General features: G+C 38.8%; 1 protein-coding gene across 1 annotated transcript in view; it reads left to right on the top strand.

Moving 5' to 3' along the window:
- MED14 (mediator complex subunit 14) overlaps nucleotides 1-13,609 on the top strand; it is a gene marked incomplete at its 5' end in the record, with an annotated part of 37,124 nt that extends 23,515 nt beyond the window's left edge. The window contains 15 exons of the mRNA XM_010074974.1: nucleotides 107-267; nucleotides 549-695; nucleotides 787-878; nucleotides 1,496-1,648; nucleotides 1,861-2,130; nucleotides 3,412-3,564; nucleotides 4,124-4,235; nucleotides 4,876-5,007; nucleotides 6,053-6,235; nucleotides 6,916-7,151; nucleotides 7,851-8,030; nucleotides 8,227-8,334; nucleotides 8,784-8,909; nucleotides 9,509-9,698; nucleotides 12,987-13,609. Coding sequence (XP_010073276.1) covers nucleotides 107-267; nucleotides 549-695; nucleotides 787-878; nucleotides 1,496-1,648; nucleotides 1,861-2,130; nucleotides 3,412-3,564; nucleotides 4,124-4,235; nucleotides 4,876-5,007; nucleotides 6,053-6,235; nucleotides 6,916-7,151; nucleotides 7,851-8,030; nucleotides 8,227-8,334; nucleotides 8,784-8,909; nucleotides 9,509-9,698; nucleotides 12,987-13,060 — 2,317 coding nt within the window. The remainder of the gene's footprint in view (nucleotides 1-106; nucleotides 268-548; nucleotides 696-786; nucleotides 879-1,495; nucleotides 1,649-1,860; nucleotides 2,131-3,411; nucleotides 3,565-4,123; nucleotides 4,236-4,875; nucleotides 5,008-6,052; nucleotides 6,236-6,915; nucleotides 7,152-7,850; nucleotides 8,031-8,226; nucleotides 8,335-8,783; nucleotides 8,910-9,508; nucleotides 9,699-12,986) is intronic.
- Nucleotides 13,610-13,888: the final 279 nt, after the last annotated feature.

The following is a 13,888-nucleotide window of genomic DNA, read 5'->3' as shown; positions in this document are numbered from 1 at the left end:
CTTTCATGTCCAGACTTAGAAGTCCTTCAGGAAATGTTAGAAGGTAGTATTTTTAGTTTTGGAATTGTACTGTGTATAACTGAGATCTTTTTTTTATCATGAATAGAATTCCTCCTTGTAAAGGTGTAAATGAGGAAACACAGAAAGCTCTGGACCGATCTCTTCTTGATTGCACTTTCCGATTACAAGGTAGAAATAATCGCACATGGGTGGCTGAGCTGGTGTTTGCAAACTGCCCCCTTAGTAGCACTTCATCCAGGGAGCAAGGTAAGTTTTATTTAGGAAGACTGGTAGATTCTGTTTCTTTGTGTTTTACATTGCCTTCATTGTTCCAGTAGTTCTAGTGTTTTGGTGTTACTGGACAACTGTCTGCTCTTGAGATTTCTAATAAACTACAGTGTACCTGAATCAAAATTTTGACTGCTGAATTGATGCACTCTTATTATTTAAATATGCCTCCTGGTCACTTGGTCCAGTTCACTCATAGTCTGTAAACCAGTTTAGGAATGACTAGTTTAATCAGTATTTACCATCTCCTAACACTGCAGGACCAACCCGTCATGTTTACTTGACGTATGAAAACCAGTTATCTGAACCAGTTGGAGGTCGCAAAGTTGTTGAGATGTTCCTTAATGACTGGAACAGTATCGCTCGGCTGTATGAATGTGTCTTGGAGTTTGCACGATCCTTACCAGGTACAGAAATCATCTCCTTTTTGTTAAAATGATGCATGTACAGATTACTGTGGTTTTCTCACTCTGACCCTTTTCCCTCCTCTCTTCAAAGACATACCCAACCACTTAAACGTTTTTTCAGAAGTTCGTATCTACAATTACAGAAAACTTATCCTTTGTTATGGAACTACCAAGGGAAGCTCAGTAAGTAACTCCTAAGTGCACTTAAAATGTATGTTTTAAAGTAGAATGGGTAGGCTTAGAGTTCTCAGAACTGTGCTACAAAATATTTCCTTGTATGACATTATTGTGGAATTAATATTGATGAATGTAGGAAAGACAAAAATAAGAGGGTGCCATATTGCTCATTTTCTAGGTTACTAGATGTTCAGAATTTTTGAGAATTTGTGTAAGATGCTTTAAATTGTGGGAAGGACAGTTGTATGCTCCTGATTGATGAATGCTGGTTTGGCAGCCTTTTTCTGACAAACTTATCGTAAGTGTTGCTACTGGTGACTGCTGTACTTGGATATATGTAAGCTGAGTACCTATTTCTGCCTTAGAAGAAAGGATTTTCTTCCTTCTAGTTGACTTGCTAAAATAATTCCCCAGTTTTGTGGTTGCCAACAATCCAGCTAGCTAAATGGATGTTAATGCTAACAGCGCTTTTTTTTTTTCCACAACCTCAGCAACTTCTGAGGAAGGTGAGGTAGGAATCTGTTTAAGTTTGATGAAAAATGGGGAAAAAAAATTAAAGCAGACCAGCTTTCTTGTTATAACCTCATCGTTTCTGAGACCATTTTATGTTCTTGATATTGCAGATCAGCATTCAGTGGAACTCCATACTCCAGAAGTTCCACATTTCACTGGGAACTGTTGGCCCAAACTCAGGTTGCAGTAACTGTCACAACACGATACTGCACCAGCTCCAGGAGATGTTTAATAAGACACCAAATGTGGTGCAGTTGTTACAGGTAATGTTTTAAAAACTTCTCTCAAGAAAAGTGCAAGATAATTAAGAGATTAATTCTGATTAAACTGTTCAAAGTTACATGTATGTGGTGATTGTTCATGGATCTCATTGGTAGAAGGTGGCTTGGGGAGGATTGTATCTCACCTGTGCCCCATTTTCCCTGACCTTTACTTAAAGGTAAGCTACCTGATTTCTCTATCTGTTCTCTCTCAGGTTTTGTTTGACACTCAGGCTCCATTAAATGCCATCAACAAACTTCCAACTGTGCCCATGCTGGGTCTGACTCAACGCACCAACACTGCCTATCAGTGTTTTTCAATTCTGCCACAGTCACCCATGCATATCAGGCTGGCATTTAGGAATATGTACTGCATTGACATCTACTGCCGGAGTCGTGGTGTTGTAGCGATACGTGATGGGGCGTACAGTCTCTTTGACAACAGCAAAATAGTTGAAGGTTTTTACCCTGCGCCTGGACTAAAGGTGACTGTTTTTGTGTTTTCTGGCATGTTGTAAATAAACGAGCTTCTAACTGGAAGAATGAATCTGATGCAAAGAGCATTGTGAAGTTTTTTTGTGAAGAGCTGCAGTCCTTCCAAAATTCTGAGCACAGAAGGCATTTTATGATTTATCAATAGACTTGTTAATTAGTTTGAATTAAAACATTTCCTTTAAGAAAATTAGCGTCAAATGTTGGTTTTTTTTCTTATCCATGTAATAAAATAATTTATAGGCTACTTTGGGCATCTGTTTGTTAAAACTTGCTGAAGCTTTGTGACTAGGGTAGATGTGTTCTCCAGGATTAACAGCAGCTGCTTCTCACAAACTACGTTGTGTGACAGGGCAGTGTTCATATGTTCAAGATGAAAAAATGCTCCCTGTCAGGTGATTCTAGACAGAACCTTCTGTTTTAAAATAGTTCCATCAGTGTGTGGCAGGAGCCTGTGGCTTTGCTTCTGAATACAGTGCTGGTTTGCTCTTCCTGAAAAATGAATCTGTGCACACTGACAGAATACCTTAGCTGAGGGCAGCTAGTACCACTGCTGGTTATATTGAAATATTGGAAAGTGGCACCCATTGTGAAACAGGATGGTTTGCTAATTTTTTTCTTCTGACAGTTGCAACCAAATGCTGATTCTCTGGCACTGCATCTAGCTGATCCTAAACATCTACCTCTTTCATGAATTCCAAGTGGAAGGCTAACGAGAAGAGAAAGGGGATTGTAGATACCAGTGGAAAGTATAAGAGAAAGAAATTGGGAAGGTAGAGGAGGAAGTAATTCAAGACGGTTGGCAAATTCCTCTGGGTACAAGAGAATGGTATGGAGGAGGTGACCTGGGCCTTCTTACCTGAACAGGGCAGTTGTAGGTGTGGTACAACAGCTGTTCTGGAACAGCTTCTTCCAGATGTAGGCTTTTCCTTATTTTTAAGGAAAAAATAAAAATGTTGGTATTTCAATTAACAAGACACATTCCATGTTAATAATCAAGGTTTCTTGTTCGGTGGTGATGCAACACCCCTTTCTTAAAAGAAAGGGAGTGATGCTTAAATATCCCCTGAGAAGCTCTGTTTATGAATTGATATATTTTACAAACTGTTCATACTGTATATAATGAATGCCCACTGCTAGCTAGTTCTAGAGACCTGCCTGTTTCTTACGTGCTGTACCAGATAAAGATAGTATTAAAGTTCAATAAATACTGTGCTCAGTTATGTAATAAAATTTAAATGGGGAAATTGCTAACAGAAGTGATTTTTCCACAGACATTCCTGAATATGTTTGTTGACAGCAATCAGGATGCACGAAGACGATCTGTAAATGAAGATGATAACCCACCTTCTCCTATCGGAGGAGACATGATGGATTCTTTGATAGCACAGCTTCAACCCCAGCAGCCACCGCAGCAACCACAACAGGTACCCTCTAGGCAAAATAAGAAATGTTTATTGTCTTCTACAACTGTAGATTTCTAAGAACTTACACTCTAAAAAGATTAGCAGTAAAAAATGGAAAGGGAGACTATAAAACTGCTCTGCTGTGGAATTCCCCTTGGGGCAAAACGTATTATTTTGCCATTTCTCATTCGAGTGTAAACAGCCCATGGCATATGAACACCAGCTTTGGAAGGTCACATGAGACTTGCTACCTTAGAAGTGAAGGACTGAGGGAGGGAAAACAACAGTTTAAAATAAAAGATGGGAGGGGGATTCAGGAGGCTTTGCTGTTACAGGGTGGCACATAATACCTCTGCACCTCATTCCTTTTTATGTCTTGAGGAGAAACTGCAAAAAGGCACTGAAAAAAATACTGAGCACCAAACAAGGTGATAAAGAGAATCAAACTACTATGTTGATAGATCTATACAATTTCATAGGTGGGGACCAAACTCTCATTAGCGTTCTCCTGCACATACTTAACTTTAGTTTTAGTACAAAATGATCAAAACTTTTTGTTGTCCTGTGTTGACAATTTCAGCCATTTGCAAAACAGGCAGGAGCATCAGGAGCATATCCTCTTACTTCTCCACCCACTTCCTATCACAACACAGTGACGCCATCTCCATCTATGATGCACACACAGTCACCAGGTAAGATGGCTGAGAGTTTGTGTGCTAATCATATGCTGGAAATACATACACAACTGTTTGTGCGTGCATGCTTGTTCTATTATTTGAGCTGTCTTTAGCTCCGAGTTAGCCAACAGAATGCATTTCTTGGAAAAATAGCTAAGCAAAGTGCTTCCATGCCTGTTTGGGAAAGTACATTTTGAAGCAAAAAAAACCAAACATTCAGTGAAACTGTCATCTTTAGCTGTGTAATATTTGGGACTGTTTCATTCTTATGGCTTACAGCCTGCTCAGATCAAAACCTCTTAATTTCAAATACCTGCTTTTTCAGAAAAGCTTTTCATCACCAAAGCGCTGTTTTGTGCTCCCAACTGTTACAGCACAACAGCTGAAAATATTAAAATCTGGGGAAGGGCTGTGCAAGGGGGAAATGCAGTTCTTCAAGCCAAATATCTTGGAAAGTTTCCTCTGTGTGGTGAATCAATCTGTAAAATGTAATGCTTGTGCATGTACAAAATAATGCCTTTGAGTGCAAAAACAAATTCTCATGAATCTTGTTTGCCATCTCCCTAAAAAGGAGATAGCTGTAACAGTTGCCAGAAAAAGTTATAACAAAAAAATGGGAAATGTGTATGTTGAGTGATGTGATGTTTTTGATTAGGAAATTTGCATGCTGCAAGCTCACCTAGCGGAGCTTTAAGAGCACCATCACCAGCATCCTTTGGTCCAACTCCCTCACCTTCCTCTCTTGGAATCACAATGGGACAAACAGCTAACTTTGCCAGCCCACATGGTGAGTTCTTTACCAGCGGGTGTATATATAGTAACAGGGAGAGCACATTTGCTTTTGAAATTAAGTCTTCATGACGAGGCATAAATTAATTGAGAAAAATTAATGTTTTGTAATTGGCTAAAGTACTTGTTTTCATACATGTGGGTATAACTCTTAGCAGGAGTCAAAAGTAGCTGCATGGCACATTGAAGTGTTCCTAATGTTTTAAAAATTGATTCCTGCTTACTAACATGGGGAAATTCCGTGTGATCTTGTGGCAGAACAATGGCTGCAGCTTTTAATGAGCATTGTCTCTTGTTAGATTAGTTAGTGTATTTTCACTGCTTATGATTCCTGGAAAAATAACTGGAACAGGTTAGAAACTTGAATACTTGCAATTTTAAAATGTTGTCAAAGTCTTGCTGGTTTGACATATATGTGAGTAACATGCCTTTCAGTTGTTTCCTTTATTAAGTTTTTTTGGAAAGCTGACAAAACAATTGTTAGTTGTAATCACAGTGCGTTGGAAACCATTCCATAGATCAGTATAAATGAACAGTGCAGATTGTAATTTTAGCACACCAATTTAACTGTCAAGATGAACAAAGTGAGGTAGATATACAACAGACTGTTTAAGAAGCTTGTTCTGTTCAGTCTTGATAGCAGAGTACAAAACCAAAGATACTTTTGCAGAGATAACTGCAAGATACTGAATAGATAAGGAACAGTCTAGCTGAGGCTTTCATTTGCTGAGGAGCAGTAGAAGTCCAAGTGTATAAGCAAGAGCTCTTTTTAGTTTAGACCCTGTTATGTTTGGAACATGCCGATTTGTTTTAACAATCAATTTTATTTTACTTTTTTTAAAAAATAACAACCAGAAAAACCTTGAATCTGTATCTTGATTTTTATTTTTTCCCACCTCCCCTCATGTTTTTTATATGGTTGTAAAATGTAGTCTAAAAGCTTGCAGACACTTTCATGCTTTACAGATTTTGGTAAAGATTTCTAGGTTAGAAAAACCTTGTACTTTAAAAAAAAAATAATAATGGTCTTGTAACATCTGTAGGTACCATAGACCCAAGCTCACCATATACCATGATGTCACCCAGTCAACGTGCAGGGAACTGGCCAGGATCTCCCCAGGTCCCTGGTCCATCACCAGCAGCACGGATGCCTGGAATGTCACCAGCCAACCCTTCCCTTCATTCACCTGTCCCAGATGCCTCTCATTCCCCACGAGCTGGAACAAGTAGGTTTTTTTTTTATCAGTCCTATGACTGAAACACTCATGTTTAACTTTCCTAGTTCTGTCCTTTTTGGTAGTTTTGTTTGTCAGCCTAATAGTCCTTACTGCCCTTGTGCAGTAAAATATCTAAGGAAATATGAAGCCGTTGTTCTGTCCTAGTTCAAATCTTCTATAGCAAATTGGAAAAAAAGTTAAATCATACAGCATAAGCTTAAGCAGGATTAATACCTCTTGTTGCACTGTGGAAATTAGTCTTTATTGAGCTCCATGACTGAGAGAAAATTCTTCAGAATGAAAGCAATGATAGGCATATTTGCCTACCCAAATAATAAGTCTTCACATCATAGAGTTGTAATGCTGCTCTTGCATAACGGATTTAGCCATCTTTACATCTCATTGAGGTTGTTGTACAAACCTGATACCTGCTGGCATGCTGCTGAGAGAGGAAAGGGAGTAGGATTCTAATGTTACTGAGGCTCTTTGCATGGGTGGAGGGTCAAAACCCTCGTTGTTTGACTTTGTCTATCTATTGCCTGTCACTAGGCAGACAAATTCTTGGATAAGAAAGATTCAGCTTTGGCCCAGGGAACTTATTGCTTGCATAGTTACAACAAATAAAGTGAACACGTGTTGTGTTTCAGCTTAAATTCTTCCTTATGCAAGTACTTTTTCTGTATCAATAGGTTCCCAAGCAATGCCAACTAGCATGCCTCCACCTCGTAAACTACCTCAGCGCTCTTGGGCTGCATCCATACCTACAATCCTCACCCACAGTGCCTTGAATATTCTGCTGTTGCCCTCTCCTACCCCTGGACTTGTGCCGGGACTAGCTGGCAGCTATCTTTGCTCCCCTCTTGAGCGATTCCTTGGATCAGTTATTATGAGGAGGCATCTTCAGAGGATCATACAACAGGAAACGGTATGGTTTAGGTTGTTTTAATATTGACCTGTGAATATGATTTCACAACTGTTCTTTTCCATGCTTCTGTATTCCATGTCTTTCAGATCAAGCACAAGCTGAAATGCTTAAAGTATAACAAGTATTTGCTGTTCAACTTGTGCTATACTTCTGAATCTTGGAGTCTAAAGTGTCAAAATTTAGAAAAAGCATTTAATTCCACTTCTTTTACACACAAATTACAAGTAGAAAACCTATTTTCTTGGGTAAAATATGATAACTGATGTGACAGCAAGACTATGACCCTAACCCTAATTTTCCCTTCCCCCCCGCCCCCTGGGCTTGTGTGAGTTCAGCATGTCTGTTGGGAGTCAACTAGAACAACCACAGGTTTACTATGGATGCCACTACTTGGCAGGAGCGTAGGAGAAATTAGTTACCAGTTGACAGTAACTGAACTACTCAGTCATTATTATTGCTTTAGGGTTTGGGACAGATAATGTGCACCTCTTCGCTTTTTGGCATTGATACAGTGACAGAGAAGGAAGCCAAATCTTGCATAAGCTTCTTCCTCAAGGCAATTTTACCTGTACTTAAATATCACGTGTTTCTTTCTGGAAAGAGGGCAAATTGATCACTAGAGTCTTCAGAGTGAATGTGTGTATGTGTTCATGCTATTTAATGAATGACTGATTGAATGTGATACTTCTTTTTATTCAGCTACAGTTAATAAACTCCAATGAACCAGGTGTAATTATGTTTAAGACGGAGGCACTGAAATGCAGGGTTGCTCTCAATCCCAAAACCAACCAGACTTTGCAACTGAAAGTAACACCTGAGAATACAGGACAGTGGAAATCGGAGGAGTTACAAGTTTTGGAGAAGTTCTTTGAAACAAGAGTATGTACTCAAATCATTAATGTTTAAATTTTTGTTCCATGGCTTTTAATCTCTGGTCATGTTTTGAGTCATTCTGCTGGCTTTCATTGGCATGTGTAAGGGCTACAAAATATAAAATTAAGAGCTGTGCGTATTGGTTACCATATTAAATGGTATATTATCTAAATAAGCAGTACTAAATAGTGTTTGTCTTTAGGTTGCAGGGCCACCTTTTAAAGCGAACACCCTAATCGCCTTCACAAAATTACTAGGGGCTCCAACGCATATCCTCAGGGACTGTGTACACATCATGAAACTTGAGCTGGTACGTTACCTGTTCTATTTAGTTCACACAACTTCAGTTATTTATTTTTTTTTTACAAAGGTGCTGTGTCTTTATCTATAAAGACATAAATTACTCTAAATTTTTATAGATATGTTATTTAGGATTAATAAAGAAGTTTTCATTTTACTGTTAGCTCTCCTGGAAACTTCCTAAATTTTTCCTTTAAAATGATGATTTTGAGAAACTGCAGGCACATTACTGCACAATAGGCACATACATAGGCTGTCTGGAATCTTTCTGATTGTATTCTTCTTTACCTTATGCTCAGTTCTTTCAGCATTATTCTGACTTGTGCTAATCCTGGCAACATCTGCAAGTTGAACTCAAAAAGCACATTCTACTTTCTAATGCTTCCCTAGTTCCTAGCCATGTATGTCACTGACATGAGACCTTTGCTGTTCTGTCTCTGTGCTGCTCTTTCTAAACAGTTCCCTGATCAGGCAAGTCAGCTGAAATGGAATGTGCAGTTTTGTTTAACAATTCCTCCCAGTGCACCGCCAATTGCTCCTCCAGGAACACCTGCTGTTGTGCTGAAATCCAAAATGTTGTTTTTTGTAAGTAGAGCTATCTGTTTTAAAATTATGTGGGCTGCATGTCTTTGAAGTCATCACGGGTTAGTGGCAAAACATAAGCATGCTATATCTGACAACTGTAGTAGTTTGTAAGCCTAGGTTTGCGTGCATCTGTCTTGTAATGAGTTCAGTTAGTATTCCTATTCTCCCTTCTGTAAAAAGCACAGCAACTCTTCGTGTTTTGTGTCCTCGAAGAGATGTTGACAGTATATAAAGTTCGGTTCCCTCTGGGCTGTGGGTGTCTTGGAACGTTCAGTTTCTGGGTGTTTTGCTCTTTGAGGCACTAACCACCTAGACCAAGTGGCATACATATTAGCAGTGCTGGGAAAAGATAGCAGGAACAAGATGTTTAGAACAAATCTATATTAGTGTTGTCTCTGAGCAGTGCTCACCGTAGGGTGCTTTTGAGAAGAAGATAGTCTACACCTGATTGATAACTTCTCTGTTACGTAATTGATGTATGAAAACTGAGGGGGTGGAAGTGCATGCTGTCTGTAGGCCTTGAGTGTTTAACTGCATTGGAAGTCACGCTGAAGTATGTGGTCATTCAATTTAATACACTTTCTATTTTTTCCCCGCAGCTCCAGTTAACACAGAAAACAACAGTCCCGCAGGAAGCTGTTAGTATTATTGTCCCAATTATTTATGATATGGCTTCGGGTACAACGCAACAGGCTGACATTCCCAGGCAGCAGAACTCTTCTGTTGCTGCTCCAATGATGGTTAGCAATATTCTAAAGAGGTTTGCTGAACTGAATTCACCACGACCAGGTACTGTACATGTCCAGTAGATATATTCTCTTCACCCAGACATCTGTGACAAATCTCCAGTGTAAAACTAAACCTCTAAGTCTGAATTCCTCTTGGTTTCTATCATACTTCTTTAGTGATTACAAACTCCTGATGTGACAGGCAATACGTAACTTAATAGCAAGTACTGGCAGTACAGCAGAAGGTTACACTGGTTATTCAGGCTGGATTTTGCTGTTCAGACCAAGTGATAGAATGCGCCTCTTATTGGCCCAACTCTTGCTGACCAGTAGGAGTTGTACTTTTTAACAAACGGGCCCAGAATGAGTCACAAGAAATATGTTATGGTCAAGTGTCAGCTTTCACAGTTATTTATTAAGTTATTGAGCTTAACAGTAGAATATAAAGGGATGTTAAAATAGTTATCAGAACTCGTTCACGTGATGTGATTGATTAAAAAGTAATTGGAGTGACTGTATCCTCCTTTGTCAGTGTGTACACTAACAGAGGCACATACAGTTCTGTCCACCAAACGTGCTGTGAAGTGTTTGAGCTAAATAGGTTGTTCTGAATGTTCATTGGCCTGTAGGGTAGTGCACTGTGAGCAACATTGTGCTTCGCTTCCCCTCTTGTTTGTCATGCTCTTTTTTTTTTTTAATATCTGAAACATTGAACAACAGTAGCAGGTTCTTTGGGCAGCATGTTGTATGTAAGCAGTGATTTGGGGTCCTAATACACAGATGGCTCGTAAGAACAATAAGTTTCAGTTCTGCTGTAGTTAAATGCTGAAGAACAAAGCCTTTTTTCCAATAACCTAGTGAATAGACTGCAGTTGTGAATCCAGAGGTTGAATTCTACTTCTATTCTGAATAATTATTCATCTTGCTGTTATGCGGTAATTTTAACTATGCTTGATGGTTTATTTCGGTTGCTAGAAGGTGAGCAATGTTTATCTTAAATTGGTGTGGATAGGGTAGATGCTTGTTTTGCTGTTTGCTATTGCTCTAAGTTGTGTTTTAAGGTAAACCCTTCACAAAATACCACAGCATAGGAAGTAATTGTCAGAGCTGCTCTTGAGTATCCCAGGTGAGATGTCTTCTGATGAGCATTGGGTAGATCAGGATAGACAATTTTTGTTTGTCACACAAGTTGTAGAGTAGTTTGGGAATGTGGTACAGGGAGCAGAGTATAGACAGGGAAAAAAATGCATATAGAAAGAGCTTGTGGTGGCCCCAAGCTGGACCTTATCCAGGCAAAGAACGCAGCTAGCTGAGCAGAGGACATTACTAGTCTTTCCTCTGATTTCTAAAAGAAGGAATGAGCCTGTATGGGTTTATTTATTTATTTATTACTACCACTACCACCCAGACAAAGTAGGATCTTCCCCGAGGACACTTGAAATGCAATTCCCTGTGTTCTTACTGTCAAAAATTACATCATTATATCTGATAAAACAGAACAAGATACTTTATTTTCTTTGCCATTGAAATGTGTCAGGAGAACCAACAGATGAAAGTAGATAATTGGGAGACTTCTTTTACAACAGCAGTACATGGAAGATCCTAGATGCATATCCTACCTCTTGTGGTGCTATTGTGCTGTACCCAGGATTTTCCTACCTGTGTTAGCTCTTCTGCTGCACTAATTGCAATTTGCTTGGTTAAGTGAATTTTTCACTGTTTCAGTCAGAAGGGACCAGGGCTTCCCCTCATGCACGTATAATACTACTGGCACTTTCATTGTAACCCATAATCAGTGTTGCCTCATTTTGGCTGTATCTTTTTTACCTTTCTCTCTTTGTGAGAAAGTATTTTGTATTCAGATTAATTTTCCTCTTAATAAAATGGTAGTGCCTGAAAAGTAAGTTCTTTTGGAAGAGTTTTCTTTTCAGATCTGTGGGCAAACACGTTCTGCTGTGTTTGACAGTAAAACATTGACTCATTGAGAGTGTGCTTTCTGAGATCACTTTACCTATGCCTCCATGGGAAAATAAAAAAACAAACTTTATTTTTGGGTAATAATTACATGAACTGAGATGGAATCAATGGCCTGGAATAATAGGGTTAGACTTGAGCTGTAAGTCCACAACCTGCATCATGTGGTGGACATCATTCTGGTAAGGAAAACAAAGTCGGTACAGATGTTAGAGAGGAGCTCAAGAGACTCATGCAGTATTTCTTAAAGCACTTCACAACGAAGCATTTTTCAGTGTCTGATTTTCAGCGATGCAGCGGATGGTTTTAGCCCAGATTTGTAGCTTTGATATGATAATGACTTGCCCAAAATAATCTTGGGAATCCTTAGCTTGGCGGTTAGGATTAATGCATCTAAACAGGCTCTGCTCTTATCTCTTTGCTTACACTGTTGCTCCTTCAGCAACAAAATTCAGTGTCTTCTAATTGATGTTTCTTGAAATACACAGGAAAAAGTTCAGCCTGCAGTGACCAGAGTATGATAGTGGCTATTAATTGTATTCTCTTATCAGGAAACAGTAGATGAAAGTCACAGCTGCCTAATACTTCATCTTTTGTTGTTCTAATTAAACCCTTTTGATTCTAATGGTTTTAACTTTTTTAAGCTATTTCAAAATGTGTGTGTGTTTTTGTCAAAAAATGCTGGTATTCAAAACTTGAGACAGCTGTGGCTGGTTTTTTTCCTCTCTGTATTAGATCTCAGCTGTTTGAAACAAAGGTCCATTTGCTCTGTATTTTATTTTGCATTTTAGATGTCAAGGGTAGAGCCAGAGCAATTCAGTTGAAAGAAACAGATTTCTGACTTTTGCCCAGTCTTGGAATTAGAAATGTGTCCAAAACTGGGCTTAGGACAGAAAACATCTTCCAGCTGTTTCAGACTTGAGTCTTTTGAAATGTTTAGTTTCTGCTCTTAATCAATACAAATAGAACTTGAAAAAGTTTTTTTTTTCCCTTTATAAGGTGTAGTGCTTTTAATAACATACAGAAAAATTCAGTTTGCAGTGCCATGTACCATAAATTCTGGTATAGATTCAATCTGATATTCAAAGGCAATTAAAAGTTAAGAGCTTCTTGCAATTCCATGACCAACAAGAGCGGTCCCACTGGGAAAGCTGGAGCTACTTCAGTTAGAGCCATTACAAATCCCGCCGTCCTTGGAGGTCGTTGGGATTTGCCAGTCGCAGTCACTGTGTTATCATCAACCCCTGCCTGTACCGGGTAGTGGCCGTGCTCTGATGGCGTGGTCGGAGCCGGCATGACGGGCTGCCTCGCGAGGTTGTTAGAGTGACGGGCGGTGCGCGGGGCGATGCTAACCTGTCTCTTTTCCCTGTTCCAGGTGAATGCACAATATTTGCAGCCGTTCGTGATTTGATGGTTAATCTTACGCTGCCCCCTGGTGGGCGTCCCTAGACACTTTTAAAAGAAGGCTGAGAGTGAGACAAAACAGCAAAAAAAAACAAAATTAAAAAAAAAACCCAAACAAAAAAAAAACAAAGCCTTCGGTTAAAAGAGGACGTTTTAATTTTACCTTTTTTTTTTTTTTTAAAGAGCTAACTATAATAAACTGGCAAACTTTCAGGGATGCACTTTCATCAAATGAGTATCACCACGACTTTTGTATAGTGCTGTTGTATAGTGTGTTTTAATGGGAGACACTTCAGACTAGGTAATAGATTGAAGTATCAGCTTGCTGGTAATAGATTTAATATTCTGTTTTATACTATAAAGATTATGAAAATGCCAAACTTGTTTGTTTTTCTGTTTTTCTTATGTTTTGGTGTAATAGTCTTTTTTTAAGGCAGGTCTGTCATTTTTGAATACTGTAAAACTGTGACAAACTTTATATTGAAGCTGTATTTTAATATGACTGCTTTGAATCCTTAAACAATTTATTTGGGCTTGTTGTAAACATGTCCCCAAAAAGCAATATTTAATAAACTGGATTAAAAAAATCTTAAACTGAATGTTGTATCGTCTTAAACGTTATTCCTCTCTGCTGTAGCCACTGGCTATCTCTCTTGTATTCACACTTACTTGTCTGTCTCTGTGTGATCTTATTTCCACACACACATGTGTGCTGCTAACTTAAAAAAAAAACACAACAAAAAAAAAACCACCTTATTTCTTTATTCTGTGGGTTTGGTTTGTTCCAAGTTATAGGGAAACAGTTTGTTCATTTTCCTGATTGTTTAAATAACCAGTAATTTCTTACAGTCATAAGGAACTACATCTGTCCCA

The sequence above is a fragment of the Pterocles gutturalis genome, unplaced genomic scaffold (assembly GCF_000699245.1).
Source record: "Pterocles gutturalis isolate BGI_N339 unplaced genomic scaffold, ASM69924v1 scaffold2022, whole genome shotgun sequence".
In the NCBI taxonomy this organism is placed as follows: Eukaryota; Metazoa; Chordata; class Aves; order Pterocliformes; family Pteroclidae; genus Pterocles; species Pterocles gutturalis.
The sequence above is the reverse complement of the archived record's forward strand: the minus strand, read 5'-3'. Positions and strand labels throughout refer to the sequence as shown.